This window comes from Leopardus geoffroyi, chromosome B4, assembly GCF_018350155.1.
Source record: "Leopardus geoffroyi isolate Oge1 chromosome B4, O.geoffroyi_Oge1_pat1.0, whole genome shotgun sequence".
NCBI lineage: Eukaryota > Metazoa > Chordata > Mammalia > Carnivora > Felidae > Leopardus > Leopardus geoffroyi.
In genome coordinates, this window is record NC_059341.1 from 71,396,363 (window position 1) to 71,414,450 (window position 18,088).

An 18,088-nucleotide genomic window follows, 5' to 3' on the forward strand; every position below is an offset into this window, starting at 1 on the left:
ATCTCAGTCCTCTATCCATTCCACCTCTCAGCACAAGTTTAGCTGTGAATCTGTGGATGCCAAAAATATCCTATATTCTATACTTCTCATCAGTTTTGGGCACCTCATTTTGTAGTGCTCAAAGTTACCTGAATTTTTCCAACACCAATCACAACTGTCCACCTGTTGGTGCACTTTCTGGTTTTCCCTACCCAGCATCTATTTATCCAGCAACACCCAGCTTCAAATTGGGTGTCTATCCCCAAACTCCATCTATGATACAGTTGCATTGTCCTGACTCCACAAGCAGGGTGGCTGATTATAGCTCTGCTACCAGTAACAGCAACTGGTTGAGGCCAAGTCAGGTCAAACAAAATCAGACCCTATATACCAGGACCTCAGTTTGAACTATCAGGGGAGAGGACTCCCAACACCCACTGGATTGCTTTTAAGTTAAAGCCCAAATCCCTTGAAGTTTACTGATACCTTCACTAGTTTGCTCCTCCTTACCTCTCCAGCATCACATCATCTTGCCCCCTGATATCCTACACCTTAATTACTTTTAGTTACCTAAGTGGTTCAAGCACTGTCTCATCACCGGGCATTTGTACATACTGTTGCTTCCATCTGGAATACTTTTTATCCTCTCCCTTTCTCCTGACCAATTCCTGCTCATCTTTTGGGTCTCAGATAAGGAGTTATTTTTTCCTCAAAGAAGCCTTCTCAGACAACCCCATCTGAGCTATGGTCTTGCCAGGAGGCCCCCAATCACCTTCTGAATGAACCTTGTCTTACAGACCTGAACAGAAAGGTTATTTTGGTACTAATTCCTCACTTGTTTGCACAACAGTTACTGTATTATGTAATATAGTACTACTTGCTGTGAAGAACGTAAAAGATGGAATAAAATGCTATTTTTTTTTACTTTAAGGAACATAAAATCTTCAAGTTAATAAGTGAGATAGCAGAGATATATAAATCCAAGACAGTGTTAATTACATTCAGAACAATACAGCCCCTACATTGTGAGATATTTTATAGCTTGATATTCTAAAGACCACATTCTTAATCTTACAGAATTATAAGCAGGTAGGTACATTAGCCACATGAAAATAAGGTGCTAATTATAAAATAGCAATTTTCAGTAAAGCAAGGGTCTAAGAATGTACAATTAGTTAGAGACCTAGAAACTAAGGACTCTAATCATTTTTTCAATCACATTTTCATCTGTATAAATGAAGAGTATCTTAAGTATTTAAGTCAACTCCTATTTAAAGGTATTTTTAAAAATAAATCTGAAATGTTATGGAAGTAGAAGATTAAGGAGAGGTTGCCTAAAGACTAAGTGACCAAATAGGAAACAAGCCAAAGGGAATCCAAGGTGGTAGATCACAGAGGAGCAAGCACTGTGAGAAGGGTCAATGGAAATGTATTCCACTCCTGCAGCAGAGGCATACATTGCTGTCTAGTAAAAACTCATAAGGACTTTACCAAGTTGCGAAGTGACTAAAAACCTTACCTAGGAATTTCAAAGAAGCGCACCAACTTAAAACAAAGATGGCAAAGGTCTTAATGGCAGAACAGAAAAAACAGATGTGCAATCTATTTCAAAGAAGGGTTAATAGTCTCAGACCCTCCTCAGCAGATTTAACAAACCCATGAACCAGCATAAGCAGACAGGAGTCAAAATAAATTTGAAATCCTAGCAACAAATGAGAAACTAATTTTACAAACTGAAAGGTAATCAGATTGTACCTGATTTAGTTTGACACCATTATGTTCAAGACACTGGCAGGTTTTACTCTTCAGTTAAAGGTTATGATTAGGATAGGTTCTCTTATACCTTAAGATTCATAATCTCTCCTATTCATTTCCAAGGCAGCACAGAGAAGTCATCAAGGGAAAGAAACCTTACCTTCAAAATTGAGAAAGATTACATCATTTCTACCCACAATTTTTCCAGTATAGCATAAATATATAATCCTTGCATAAAGAGAAGATTTTTAGAAACCTTTTAGGGTTTATTTTTGAGAAAAAACACTTGGGGAAGGGGTAGAGAGAGGGATACAGAAGATGGGAAGCTGGCTCTGTGCTGTCAGCACTCAAACTTATGAGCTTATGAATGATGCAGGGCTCAAACTTATAAACCATGAGATCACCTGAGCTGAAGTCAGATGCTCCACTGCTACCCAGGTTCCCCTAGAAAAACTTAATTCTTAGGAGTGGACGGGTAATTCTTCCTAGAAAGAACTATTATTACCACACATGAAATGTAAGATTAAAGTTACTTTCCATGTTCTGTTTTCAAAATGCCCTTGATCAGATTAAACACACACTCTGGTTCCCTTTTCACATCATTCACCGGATGTGGGAATTAGCCACCTCGTTAGAAATACAAGATAAGAGGCACCTGGATGGCTTAGTTGGTTAAGCATCAGCCTCATGATTTTGGCTCAGGTCATGATCTCACAGTCCTAACATCCAGCCCCACGTGGGGCTCCATGACGAGCATGGAGCCTGCTTAAGACTCTCTCCCCGAGCTCCTGCTCTGTCAGAAGAGGAAAAAAAGAAAAGTAGTACTGGATAAGATTTTAGAGAAAACAGGATTTCAAAGCTCTGGGACACTGCCACAGACTTAACACAAAGCATCATATGCAGCAGATTGATCCTGGTTCTTGGGATACATTATTACCCATAAATTTCATTCTGTGAAGCAGAGCACCCAACTGGCAAAACAGGTCTTTTAAGAATGCTGTCCGAGTCGAACTGTCACAGCACTGCCAGGCTTTCCCCCTCACAGAAACCATCTGTAAAAGTTCACAATGATCACAGCTCATCGTTCTTCCAAGGGTCGGGAAGAGGACCATGAAGAGCATTCTGAGAGTTTTTCATAATCCATATTAGGCAAATGTAGTGCTGAGGATTCATAATCTCAAACATCTTAAAATTTCACAATTTAGGATCTTTGTTTTAGGGATAAAATTTAACATTACTGGGACAACTGAAGAATGACCACTGAAGAAACTATTCTAAAGGGCACAAATGTTAATTAACAAAGCAAAAAGGGCGATTTGAATGGTTTGGGCAGATGATGTTATTCAAATACCAGTATTTTCTAGATAATAGGACTTTCAAAAAGTAGCACTTGCTAAGTTTCCATTATAGTATGTGTTTGATTTAGAGTTTAAACAAAAAAAAGGCTTCTTTGGTGGGGAGGGGTACAAATGGAGAGGAAGGTGGAGGAGACTGGTGGTTTCTTTTCAAGTTTATCGAAGTTTATTAGTTCAAAATATTGGCCGCAGTCAGGGACCTTGGAAATCTTTAAGATTCTGTAAACAGGTGGCTAACCAAACATGACAGTTTCTCCCTCACCCCCAATTGAAAAATCCTAGCTTTACGTTATAATACAAAAGATGTGGTAATACTGGTCTCAAGTTCCCTGTGCACCTTTTGCCAGAAGCACGTCCATTCCACTGCCCAATGGACACCTCAGTGTCCTACTGACACCTCACTTTACTCATTTCCTATAACTGCCTGGTCCCTATAAGTAGGAGGTACTCAAGTTAATAAAAAACTGGAAACTTGACCTGTACTGAAACAAATTCATTAGCCATTTATTACCTACTGTAGATTAAGATCCAGAGAAGTAAATTCTCCAAGTCAGTAGCAGAGCCAGAAGTACCACTCTGTTACCAGACTCCTGGCTTCCTAAGTCAACTGTGGCCCCTGCTGACACTAAAGACATCCATATTTCTTCAAACCAAAGCTGATTAAGTCTTTAAAAGGGAAATAGCCTGTATAGAAGTAAAATTTTACTTAAAAGAATTCTCATGCATTCATAGGATTATCCGCCTGGGTTATACACAGAACAATCTTTACCATCTCAAAGCTGAGGAAAAAGCTTTAAAGGAAATTATCTTCAATTTACTCTTTTATGTGCAATTCACTTGACGTCTAAATCCTCTGTTGACAACATAGCTGCTTTCAGTCCCCTCGGCTTGAGTCTCCCCTCATTCAAATCCAAAATTATTTCTTTTAAATATTAGAGAGAGAGATAGAGAGAGAGAGAGAGAGAGAGAGAAATGCAAGCTAGTAGAAGAAGAATCCCAAGCAGGCTCCCATGCGGTCAGTGCAGTTGACATGGGACTCAATCCCACAAAAGGGGAGATCACGACCTGAGCCAAAACCAAAAGCTGGATGCTCAACCAACTGAGCCACTCAGGTGCCCCCCAAATTATCTTTAAAACTAAAGCCACTGAGGGGGCGCCTGGGTGGCGCAGTCGGTTAAGCGTCCGACTTCAGCCAGGTCACGATCTCGCGGTCCGGGAGTTCGAGCCCCGCGTCAGGCTCTGGGCTGATGGCTCAGAGCCTGGAGCCTGTTTCCGATTCTGTGTCTCCCTCTCTCTCTGCCCCTCCCCCGTTCATGCTCTGTCTCTCTCTGTCCCGAAAATAAATAAACGTTGAAAAAAAAAAAAAAAACTAAAGCCACTGAGTACTACAACCTTAGAAGCTATAGATGGTCTCTGCTTTAACAGTAGGGTCTCCTCGGTACCCATAAGATAGCCTACACAATCCTACACTCCTTTGAGATCTGCACCTGTGTGCCTTCACAGTCCCATTTTGCCCTACTTTCCACACTCACCACACACATCAGGACTCTGGACATACAAATACTATTCCCCTCTAGTCTGTTCTAACTTTTACAGATTGAATGATTTCTGATTTGGCTCTCAACCACAGGACCGAAATGTGCTCTGCTTATGTCTGCCAGCACAGTCCAGCTTTCGCAGGCACACTGAAATTATTTTTAATTTTTTTTAACATTTATTTGAGAGAGAGAGACAGAGACACAGAGCATGAGCAGGGGAGGGGCAGAGAGAGGGGGAGACACAGAATCCGAAGTAGTATCCAGGCTCTGAGCAGTCAGCACAGAGCTCGATGCAGGGCCCAAACTCACCTACTGTGAGATCATGACCCGAACCGTAGTCACTCAACCAACTGATCCACCCAGGCGCCCCAGGCACACTGAAATTATTAAAAATCCTCTCACTATAAACCTCAGTATCTGTTTTACTTCCTGCCCAACGGAAGACCTCTCCACTACTATAGTAATAAACCCTTTTGCCCATGCTTTCCCCACACTCCTTCCTGCCTCCTGACCAACCCACATGCTTCATAGTTTGTCATGGGGTGGCATGTCCCCCTTCTCTTGCGAATTGTAAAATTCTTTCAAAAGGTAGTTATCTCCAGGTCTGTCACCTTACCATACTTGATCTAAACTAATCTTGGGTGCTTTTTTTTTTTTTTTTTTTTTTTAATACAAGTCCCCTCTACCATCAACCTTTTACTTTTGCTTCGAAAATACCCAAAAATCCTTCACAATGAAGATTAGGTGCTTTAAGTATCACTACCTTGGTAAAAACCCAGGAAGTTGCTGCTCAGCCCCTTGAGCTGCTTGTAATACAGCTCCTTGCCCATAGCAGCCTCGATTCAGTTTGTGATTTCTGTTCTTGTGTTCTTTTACCACCCCCAGGGCTTTGAGAACCTGAATGAAGAGAATCACTCAAGTTTTACCCAGTACATTCCTTGGCACATGTTAGGCACTCCAAGACTAAGGATAAGTTTAGAAAAAACTAGGAAAAACACAGAAACTTTGAAACTGGCCAACATCATCTAAAACCCATTGAAAGACCTTTCATTTTACTCATGTCAAGTCCCGTTTAATAGAAGAAATGTTTTAAGCTCCTAAACTCCTGACACTGAGAGGAGAGGGGCAGAGTAGCAAGGGAAAAGACTGCAGAGCTTACCAGGACCAGTTCCGCTCTGCCGTGGGTGACAAGGGGGATAAGCAAGAGCAGAACTGCACGTAAAAACCCAAAAGATATTTCATTCCCAACCTTTTCAGAGCCTCCCCCTTCTGAGGTTTTAGTTTTGTTAGGGTGGATGATGGTAGCGTACAGAGGCTGTTTGCTCATTTTGTGGGGTTTTGGGGTGTTTTGCCATTTTGACTCAATCTTACTTAGACAATGTCGGAGGTCTACCTGGAGCCTGGCATCCACAATAGTTATGTTTGGCAACCAAATGTAATTTGTATGGCCTCAAGGAGCCACTGTCAAACCTGATGTTGAAAACAACCATCAAGGCTTGAAAGCACTATGAATTGCAACACTTTAGGGCCATAATGAATTAAGACCATCAATAGAAATGTGGGAAAAAAATGACTTTCCCTTTTCCCCTTAACCTTTTTGGTTCATGTGTTCAATCTTTAGACCAACCCATTTGAAGAGGTCCTTCTGAATCAAGGTTCACCTGCGGAATAGAAGATCCTACAAGTATGTCTGAACAATAATGCATGAATTGGGGAAGAAAAAGCCTTTGATAACATTTTACTAATTATGTTCACAAGTCTCCATTTTGCCTAACAAAATGATGATTAGCAGCTAATTATTTAAGCCATTAATTGATTGCTTTCTGATTAAAGATACGTAGGTTAGTTGTACTTAAATTACCTCCATTTTTAAGACTTGTAAAGGATACAGTCTTCGAGGTTTTAGTAGATAAACGTGGAAAAATTATGATTAAAAAATGAAATTCCATAACTTTCTATTTAATTTTGTGTTTTTGTAATAAATGTGTAGTATAAAACATTTTTAAACAAAAGACTGGCTTTTCTTGTTCCATTCTCTTTCTGATAATGAACACTGATTGTGAATGCAAAACCCTGCATATCATTATGTGAAACATTTATGCATTCAGAGTGTCTACTTGGTGGTTTTCTTCTTAAGAAGCTAAACAATTCATTAAACAAGCTGCTCCTGAATGGTAGATCAGAACAAGCATAAGCTGCCTTCTGTAGAATTCTATTGTGAAGCTGTACCCATTTGTGTTTTCTTTGAAGCCATAAAAATGAAACCCTTATGCTCATATTAAAAGCATAAGAAAGGCATCTATTATGTCAATTGATTTAAAACACGGCCTTAGACACAGTGAGAACCACTCCAAAATGGCACTCTTATAATAGCAAAGGTTAAGAAGTGCATTCCCAGAGAAAACCTTCAAAGGCCTACATATCATTATATCCCAAAACAGATGGCATTGCAGTGTTGGGACTATACTTTATGGACACCTACAATCTCAAATAAATCCTTTCTAATCCCAGTCCTTTGTCTAGATTTTGTACTTTGATGATAACTGCAGGTGCCTTTCTCCGTTCTTCAGAGAATGACACAAGGATATGAAGATTCACGTACACACATGGACACAACTCCTAAAAGGACTTCTATGCAATGCACTAATTTTACTAGCAACAGATTTATACTTCATAGATACGTATGATTTATATTTTACAGATACCTACTATTCCTAGATTCTAATCCATTATAATTCTTTGGTCTGAATTTTATAGAAACAACAAAATATCATTCATTATTGGAAGCATAAACTCATAAAAACCACTTTGTAAAACAATATACGGAATTTTCTAGTATCTGTGTATATACTTGGGAAAACCTCAAACACAGCAGATGTAGACAAGAAAATTCACAGCAGCATTGTTTATAGTGACAAACTGCAAGTAACCCAAAAGTTTATCTATAGGAAAATGGATATATGGCCTGTAAGATACTGCACAGCAAGACTAAACCCCTGCTACACACACCAACATAAATCTCAAAATACGGAGTAAGAGTCAGAAAACTACACACAATGTTTCTTTTACAAAGTTGAAAGCATAGAAAATTGAACAACGGGCTATTACTTTGGTTCTTCTTTAATTATCTAAAATTCTGCTAAGAAAAAGCATACTAGTAGTGTGACTAGTAAATGGATTAAAGTTTGATTATTAAATCTCATGCAGAATACTTTTTTGGATCTAAATTTATTTTACAAAATTGCCTACAAACTAATTTCTAATGGGTCCTTACAGGTCAAGAAAATTTGTTTGAAATATACTTCAGTATTTGAGGAACATATGTCAATTCTAACCTACAAGAATATTTAAATAGTGTAATTTTACCAAAAAAGTTTTACTCCATAGTTTACCTGAAACTTCACAAGGCTGGGGAGATTGCAGAAAATAGCTGGTCTTTAATTCCTGTCTGTATATAAGATGTGGCTTGTTATGATCATCTTCAGGTTCACTCCCATCTGCCTTCATTATAGGTTCTAAGAAATATTCACCATCATGCGCTTTAAATGTTCCCATCTGAAAAGAAAGAAAATAATTAACTTTGTCACTAAGAAGGGAAAGCATGCAGCGTCAGTTTTAAGTGAGCACACAGATGCAGGACATCCAGAAGTCCATTCATTCACTGTCATCCACTAAACATAACGTTTCCTTGCCATGATGACCCAATACATAAGAGCATGAAGGGAACCAAGAGTGGACAGCTTTCTAATAGGCAGTGTTGTGATGACCTGCATTCCAGTAAAAAGAATGGCATAGGCAATGTCCTCAGGATGGCAAAAAAAAAAAAAAAAAAAAAAAAATCTATCACCTTCTATAATAAGAGAGCCTGTTTAGCTTGGTTTATATAAGGCAATGAGTTTTCTGGGGTCAGATAAGAGATCTTGAAGGTGATGCTAGCAATTTACAATTTGTAAGCCGTGGAGAGCGACTAAAGAGTCTTCACGAAGATCTATCTTCTGAATTCCAGAAGCCACAAACTTGTTTTTCAATATCCCCACTTGGATAACTAGCAGCATTCTCAACCTAAACATGTCCAAATCAAAACTCCTGATTTTCAGTCCAAACCTGCCTTTTCAATGGTCCCTATTTCAGTAAATGGCAACAGTATTATTCCAAATGTTCAGGCCACAAGTCCTTAGAAGTCAAGGATGAGCTCTTATGCCTAAGGTAACATCCTACATTTAAGTCATCTGCAAATCCTGATAGCTCAGCCTTCAAGGTATAACTGAAATCCAACTGCTTCTGCCAAGTTTTACTAACACATCCATGATCTAACCTAATGTTTTGTTTCCTCTATAAACCAACAGTCCTTTAGTTTAGGGTCTATGGAGGAGTCACAGTAATTTCTCTTTAAGTCTAGATCAATGTTCTTCAACAAACATGACCAAGTCATTCAGTAAAATCCAACGTCCTTACAATAATCTATGATGTCCTGCTGTGCTCACATCTTGCCCCTACTATGCCTCCAGGCACACAGGTAACTAATTCTGACTTCTCCCACTTCCACCCTGGCTCCTTCTAGAGCTCCACTCCTGGTGTCTCTGCAATTTCTCAAATATGACAAGATGTGTTCAGCTCACCTCAGGACCTATCCCCTTACTAAAACTTCTGCCTTCAAGCACTTTCATAATGGCTCCTCAAGCACTTGTTTCAGATTTCTGCTCCACATTCACCACCCCATATGTCAACCCACCTCCTACATCTATCCCTCTTATCCCGTTTCATTTTTCTTCAATGTACGTAGCAATACCTCTTATTTTTATTTGTCTGATACAATCCACTAAAACATAAGCTCTGTAAGAACAGAGCTTTTGCCCACACTTCTCTCTGCATGCCTCTCATGCTTGCCCCATACCAGATGTTGGGGTATATATAACATTAGTGAATAAGACTAGAAGGGTCAACTATACTAAAAAAGACTAAGGTAGAAAGTTTAGCTTAGTAACTGTGTGTTATAGATGGTGGGGGGAAAAATACTAGCAGTTATAAGAGGCTAGAACATGAAGACAAAACCTCAATTGCAGTGACAGCAATGGCATGACAGTTGGGAGATAATGATTACAAGACATCAATGCCTGAGAAAAGCAAAAAAAAAAAAAAAAAACAGAGGGAGAATTTATGATATAGAGATTAACTGGTAAAATAGGGGTTACCAAAACAACTCCAGAAATGTTAAGATTCCAAAACAGACCCTTTTTCTACCCAACAGAAAAAGAGGTGAATTACATCACAAAAAACTCATGTCTTTGATTTTACAGAGAAATTCCACCAAACCTTGAAAAAGCAGATAATTCCAGTGTTATTCGAAATCTTCCAAAACATAAAACACATAAGTTCTTTTTAAGAAGGGAGTGTGATCTTCGAGCAAAACCTGATAAAGACAGCACCAAAACAAAAACACAGGACAAGCTCATATAGATCGAGATCAAAGTCCTAAATTTTACTAGCAAACCTAATTCAGCAACCTGCGAATACATGACAAAATGGAATTTCCTAGAAGAATGTAAGGATGGTGTAATACTAGGAATTTTCTTGTTTTTTGCAGTAGGCTCCATGACCAGCATGAAGCCCAACATGGAGCTTGAACTCAAGACCCTGAGATCAAGAGTGTGACCTTTAACTGACTGAGCCACTCAGGTACCCCCAGTACTGGGAATCTTAATTCGTTACAATCCCCTATGTGAATTTAAAAGAGATCACATGACTTCTAAAAAAAATTTAACATTCTTCATTTTAAAAACACCCGTAGACTATAAAACAAGTGCTTAAAATAAACTATCCCAGCCCAGAGACGATGTCACATGTAAGATAGATTACATAAAAGATTAAGAATAGATTGCAAAGGGAGAGTTAAAAGTATTCATAGATGCAATCAGCATGTGCCTTTTTTTTTTTAATTTTTTTTTTTCAACGTTTATTTATTTTTGGGACAGAGAGAGACAGAGCATGAACGGGGGAGGAGCAGAGAGAGAGGGAGGCACAGAATCGGAAACAGGCTCCAGGCTCTGAGCCATCAGCCCAGAGCCCGACGCGGGGCTCGAACTCACGGACCGTGAGATCGTGACCTGGCTGAAGTCGGACGCTCAACCGACTGCGCCACCCAGGCGCCCCAGCATGTGCCTTTAATAACTGAAAAGCTACTATAAGTGATTTCAGGGAGATAAAATACAGGTCTAACAAGTTTTCACATATATGAACAAACACCCATTAGAAGATATTATGAAGAAATTATCCCATTTACAGATTAAATGCCCAGGAACTCAAATTTGTAAGATGTTAAATCACTACTAGAGAACTACAAATTAAATGGAACCAAGTGCCATGTCCCTGAGTAATAAGATTCCCCAAATGAATCTATAAATTTAACAAGACCCTAATTTTAATAACTATGTTTAATATGTAAACGTCTGAAGTACATATGGAAAAATAAAGCAACCAAGAGAATTCTAAAGAACAGGGAGGTAGGACTAGGACTATTTAGATATTAAGATAGGATACAGCCACATTAAATTCTTCAATGCTAGCACATGATAAGCCCAAGGCTAATTAAGGAAGGCTAATTAATCCTACAGGATTCAAGACTTGTGCATAGACAACATCTCAAACCAGTAAGAATATTTAGGAGTATTGCAACATGTGGGCAGATATCCAGAATAATTTGGATACTTCCTACATAGAATTCAAAAGATCAGTGATGTAAACTTTTGAAAAAAAAAACCGTAACAGCACTAGAAAGTAACAAGAGAATGCCTTTATCACTTTGGAATAGGACAAGTCATTTTAATCCTGACTAAAAACCTATAAAAAAGAAAATATTAGGGGTACCACCCAGGTGGCTCAGTCAGTTAATTGTCAGGCTCTTGACTTCAGCTCAGGTCATGATCTGATCTCATGGTTCATGGGTTTAACCCCCCCATACTGGGGCTCTGTGCTGATGGTGGAGAGCCTACTTAGGATTCTCTGTCCCTCTCCAATTTGTGTGCATGCACTCACTTTCTCTCAAACTAACATTTTTAAAAATGTTAAACTTCACTCAGGAAGAAAATAGCAAGAAGCCATTTTCAACTAGGAAATTGGTAAAAATGTAAGTTTTTATAACATACTTCAAATGTGTCTGAAAAAACAGATACCTTCATACATTACTGTTAGAAGGTAGATTAGTGCAATCACAATACAAAGCAGTTTGGTGATATCTAACACCATTACAAATGCATTTGCTTTTTGAGGCAGCAATTCCCCTTCTGAGAATTTCTATTACCGATCTACATTTCCAAATATATGAAGTAACAAAGTTATTAACCATAGCATTGTTCTTAACAGCAAGATACAGGACCTAATTCCAAGACCACTGACATGTACGTAAACTATGGTACAGCCACACAATGGGATATTTTGTGGTTACAGGCAAAAAGTAAACGTTGCATGTAGTGATATGAAAAGGCCTCCAATTATTTAAAGCAAAATACTACACCAAGATGTATAGTTCACAACCATTTGTGTAATAAAGAGAAACACTGAACATTTGTTTGCCTGGGTGCTAGTAAAGAAACTAAGGATTAGAAATAGGGGGCGCCTGGGTGGCGCAGTCGGTTGGGCGTCCGACTTCAGCCAGGTCACGATCTCGCGGTCCGTGAGTTCGAGCCCCGCGTCGGGCTCTGGGCTGATGGCTCAGAGCCTGGAGCCTGTTTCCGATTCTGTGTCTCCCTCTCTCTCTGCCCCTCCCCCGTTCATGCTCTGTCTCTCTCTGTCCCAAAAATAAATAAACGTTGAAAAAAAAAATTAAAAAAAAAAAAAAAAAAAAGAAATAGTACAGGTGAAGGTATATTACTTCTTTATAGGATACTGTTTGATCTCCTTAGAGCATTATATGTTATCTTCGTGCGTTTATTCTTTATAATTATTCTCCCTCACTAGACAAGAGGCTTCATGTAGGCAGAGACCTGAGCTCTGAATCTCCATGGTCTAATACAGTATCTGACAGAGTAGGCATAGCGCAGAGTATTTGTTCAACCATTAAAACTATGATTCCCTCAGCTTGTTAAGCTGAGGTAGAACAGAAATTAGGATGCAGGCTGGAGCTAGAACATGGAGACTATTGCATGCAGGGAGGTTTTAATCAGGAAAGCCTTACCATAAACAAATGAGAAAAATTACATCCTTATGATCATGAACATGTAACTAAAATTAGCATTTTCTTCAAGTGGGAACATAGGCAACAAATCCCAGTGATATTGCCGATGGCAAGCCAATTTTTCATCATGTTCGAAGAGGTTTGAGATCTCACAATAGGTTGATACTCAATATTTGGTTATTAGATATTTAATGCAGAAGTAAACACTAACATAGCTTTTTAATATCTTGATAACTATCTTTCAATATAGTTTTGTGCAGGGGCTTTAAAACATTCTGGGAAGGGTTCCATGGGCGAATTATTAAAGGGTTTGAAGAGAAGTGGGAAGAGGGACAAGAGTCAACGCAGTAACTCTGAAAGATCAGATCTTTGTGCAGCTAAGATCTTTACATCAGCAAGGGAGGAGTTGGTGGTAGGTAGTCAGCGGTAGGCAGTCAGCAAGGTGTGTGATGAGGGCTCATATCAATTGGTAGTTAAGAGTGAAAACCAGGGGCGCCTGGGTGGCGCAGTCGGTTAAGCGTCTGACTTCAGCCAGGTCACGATCTCGTGGTCCGTGAGTTCGAGCCCTGCGTCGGGCTCTGGGCTGATGGCTCAGAGCCTGGAGCCTGTTTCCGATTCTGTGTCTCCCTCTCTCTCTGCCCCTCCCCCGTTCATGCTCTGTCTCTCTCTGTCCCAAAAATAAATAAACGTTGAAAAAAAAAAATTAAAAAAAAAGAGTGAAAACCAGGCCTCAAATGGTCAGCTTTTATAGACCCCTTTCTCTAGTTTGGTGAGGTTAAATTGGAAGTAGGCATTTGTAATATTAATACCTAATTCCAATATATGCCTATAGGGTTTATTTCAACCTAACAGTAACTCTCAAGTTATATTATCCCCACTTTCTAGTAAGGACAAATGAGGAACAAAAGGTTAACTTATCCAAGTCTTATACCTAATAAGACATAACCCAGATGGTTTGGCTTCACAGTTCATGCCTTAACCCATTACACAGTACTAGATATGATAAACCAGTTTTGATAAACCCTACGAATTAGTTGACAAATACTTAATGAATACCTCTACTATGTGCCAGGCACAATGCTAGGGGCCAGAGATGGAGGGGAACATGCAAATCCCTACCTTCCAAGAATTTACACTTCTATGGAAAAGACAATAATGCTATGCCTGGTGGTAGGAAAAACAAAGAAAATAAAGCTGGGAACTCTGGAAAGCAGTATGGAGGTTCCTCAAAAAGTTAAAGATAGAGGGGCGCCTGGGTGGCGCAGTCGGTTAAGCGTCCGACTTCAGCCAGGTCACGATCTCGCGGTCCGTGAGTTCGAGCCCCGCGTCGGGCTCTGGGCTGATGGCTCAGAGCCTGGAGCCTGTTTCCGATTCTGTGTCTCCCTCTCTCTCTGCCCCATCCCCGTTCATGCTCTGTCTCTCTCTGTCCTAAAAATAAATAAACATTGAAAAAAAAAAAAATTAAAAAAAAAAAAATTAAAAAAAAAAAAAGTTAAAGATAGAACTACCCTATGACCCAGCAATTGCACTACTAGGCATTTATCCACGGGATACAGGTGTGCTGTTTCGAAGGGACACATGCACCCCCATGTTTATAGCAGCACTATCAACAATAGCCAAAGTATGGAAAGAGCCCAAATGTCCATTGATGGATGAATGGATAAAGATGTGGTATATGTATGTATGTATGTACGTGTGTATGTACACACACAAAATGGAGTATTACTCAGTGATCAAAAAGAATGAATTCTTGCCATTTGCAACTACATGGATGTAACTAGAGGGTATTATGCTAAGTGAAATTAGAGAAAGACAAATATCATGACTTCACTCATATATGGAATTTAAGATACAAAACAGATGAACATAGTGAAGGGAAGCATAAATATAAAAACAGGGAGGGGGACTTAAGGGACTCAGATACAGAGAACTGAGAGTTGCTGGAGGGGCTGTAGGTAGGGGGATGGACTAAATGGACAAGGGGCAGTAAGGAAGAGCCTTAATGAGTTGGGATGAGCACTGGGTATTATACATAGGGGATGGATCCTGGAATCTACTCCTGAAATTATTGCACTATATGCTAACCTGGATGTAAATTAGAAATAAGTTAAAGAAAAAAAACAAAGGCAGGGAGACAATCAGTGGGGTAAGGATGCACTTCAGGCTGAGGCTAAAACAAGGTAGCCTTGGAAAACCTGGGAGGACACTCCAGAAGGAGCAGGGACTCAAAGGCCCAGAAATGGGGAAAAGCTTGGCAGGTCCAAGTGACAGAACAGGGAGGCTGAAGCCGTGCCAACAAAGGGCAAACTAGACAGCTGGACAGGCTGCACTTGTGCTTATCACATCTCAATATCAAAAATATATTGGTCTAGGGGCGCCTGCATAGCTCAGTCAGTTGAGCATCTGACTTTGGCTCAGGTCATGATCTCATGGATCATGAGTTCAAGTCCTACGTTGGGCTCTGTGCTCACAGCTCAGAGCCTGGAGCCTGCTTCAGACTCCAACTCCATGCGTGTGTGTGTGTGTGTGTGTGTGTGTCCCTCTCCTGCTCATGCACAGTCTCACATATAAATTAAAATTTAAAAAATGGATTGGTCTGCATTTAAAATGTCATAATTTTTAAGGACACCGGGGTGGCTCAGTTGGTTAAGCATCAGACTATTGATTTTCGCTAAGGTCATAGTTCAGGAGATCAAGCTCCATGCTGATAGCCCAGAGCCTGCTTGGATTCTCTCTCCCTCTCTCTGCCCCTCCCCACTAGCTCAGGAGCACACATTTGCACTCTCAAAATAAACATTTTAAACAATCTAAAAACTTGGCAATTTTCCACTTAAGCAAATCCTGTGAAGAACAAAGTCAAAGATCAGTTACTGAATCACGGATAGGATAAGCACAGTCTTGATGAATGAGTTCTCATTTCCAGTTCTTAGTTATAAATATGTTATTTAGAGAATAACTGAAGCTATTGCTTTAAATCTCATTGTAAATAACCTTTAAATCACAATTTTAAATAATCCCTTAAACCATTTAAATGATTATAGCAATTATAGTCATAAGTTTCTCTTCACACACAATTATTACTAGATCAACATCTCCTTAAAGATAAAGCCATTACTATGCTTACAGTTCCAAAAATCTAAAACGTTGCTTAAGATGTAGCAGATACTCAATACATATCCATAGAAATGAACATTTTTGTAAGAAACATGGTGAAGTACCTGGTTTTCTCCCCTTATTTTTTCCTCTAACATTAAGTTATGGTAGTTAGGGGACTTGTCATAAATTTACATGCTTTGGTTTTCTTTCAATGCTAACTGGTAAAATGTTTTGGCACTCAGTTACATAATAGGTTAGGATTACACTTTTTTAAAGGCTTAAAAGATAATCGAGTTCTAGTATATTAATGTTCCAGTCTAAACAATGTAGCCATATATTAAGAATTCATCTATTTCTTGGATATTCTAGTGGTCTATACACTAGCATATTTAATTCTACTAATTCCTGTTTTCCAGCGATAACTACAGATCACTTATTTTCAATATATACCAAAATTTCAGCTCCCTGCGCATTCCCAGAAAAACTTCAACTATGCTTATCAGGAACAAAGACACTATTTTTGAAACGTGAATAAATGGGCCCATGGAAAAATTGCTTTCTGTCTTTTTAAAAAAGCATGCTGAAAAAGGGAAATGTGATAGCATCTTGGTAAAAGATACAAATAGACATGAGGTGGCTTATTACATATCTAAATGCATCTACAAAACTACTTTGAATGCCAAACTACTGGGGAAAGCTATACTGAAGCTCTACCTTGGAAATTTTTTAATTTTTTTGGATCAAAATCTGACAATGGGGTTTTTCTAGCATAATGTTCCAATAACACTGCACAGGGGTCAAGCTTGTATTCCCACGTGAAAAGTGAAAATAGCTCTATCCAGAGTCCATCAGAACTTCCTTTTAAGTTGTACCAGAACACTGTAGCCTGGTAAGAATATTGCTTTTATAACTCAAAGGCTTTTCTCCAACAAAAACCTTATGTTTTAGGAATACTTAAAGAATCATTTGTCCTCACAGTAACTCCTCTGTATTTATCAATGAGGAACTTAAGTATGTTACTCCCATCATGTTTTCTATAACCCACCCCACTGCAGGGGACTTTCTGTTCAAGTAAAAATATTAGAGCTTTGCCTAAAGGCTTGTAAGGAAGCTTTTAAACTTGGAAAGGAACCTGGTAAGAAATTGGAAGACTTAAAACAGGTGGTTCATGGAATCCTATTTAGATCATGCCATATTTTTAGCAACCTGCCTGTCTGCAGAGGGGCATTGCAATTTGATTCATGACAAATGCCAATCAAATTCCGAACACGTTCTTTTTATGACTATTAAAAGCAGCAAAACTAGTTTTCACTTGGGCAAGGGTTTCCCAGTTACTTGAGCAACGATCTTTTTACCAAGCTGTATTGAGAGGCATTAAGCAATTATACATACAACTGGTTCCAATTTATTCTCATAGGTCAAAATTTTTATGTAGAGTATTTTTATATATGTAATTGTTTTTCCAAAATGTTCCTCCGTATTGTGCCATTTATACATACTTTTTTCCAGATACATGGCAAACACATGTACTGTAGCCACAACTAATAATGTACTCAGATTTCATTAAATAGTAAAAACCAGTAGAATATAAACTGGACACTTTTCCAAAGTCAGTTATAGTTATCACATTAGCATTAGCAAGTACAGAACATTCAAACATAAATTCCAATTGAGTAGGGCAATTAGAGCCTCTAAGAATTTTAGGAACCAATTGCTCTCAATGATTAAGAAAATTGAGTTTTAATTTTAGGGGTGGATCACTGGTAGTATTTTGGTCTTTGTGGTGGTAGTTTTTCATAAATTGGAGGAGAATCAGGTTAATGCTATTTATAAGAGAGCCGGAGGAGATGATCTGTGTTTGCACTTACAGAAACTTAAGTCACTTCATATTGGACTCTCCATTCCACACCTTGTAGAATAGAAATAATTCTACCTAATTTCCTGAGAAAGGCAGTATTGTTAAAACATCAGTGATTTTGAGATGGATTTTGAAATAGGATAAAAAATTCTCCACTAAAAACACAGATGTTGGGGCACAGATGTTGGGGCTCAGTCGATTAAGCGTCCGACCTCGATTCAGCTCATAGTCTCAGGGTTCAAGTGTTCCAACCCCACATGGGGCTCTCTGCTGTCAGCACAGAGACCACTTAGGATCCTCTGTCCCCCTCCCTCTGTCCCTGCCCACTCTCTCAAAA

At 39.0% G+C, this 18,088-nt stretch overlaps 1 protein-coding gene across 3 annotated transcripts in view; it reads right to left on the reverse strand.

Annotated features, from left to right (window-relative positions):
- ADAMTS20 (ADAM metallopeptidase with thrombospondin type 1 motif 20) overlaps window positions 1-18,088 on the reverse strand; it is a 174,249-nt gene that overhangs the window by 146,214 nt on the left and 9,947 nt on the right. For all 3 annotated transcript variants that reach the window (XM_045463296.1, XM_045463295.1, XM_045463294.1), the window contains exon 3: window positions 8,020-8,182. In XM_045463296.1, the coding sequence (XP_045319252.1) occupies window positions 8,020-8,182 (163 nt within the window). The remainder of the gene's footprint in view (window positions 1-8,019; window positions 8,183-18,088) is intronic.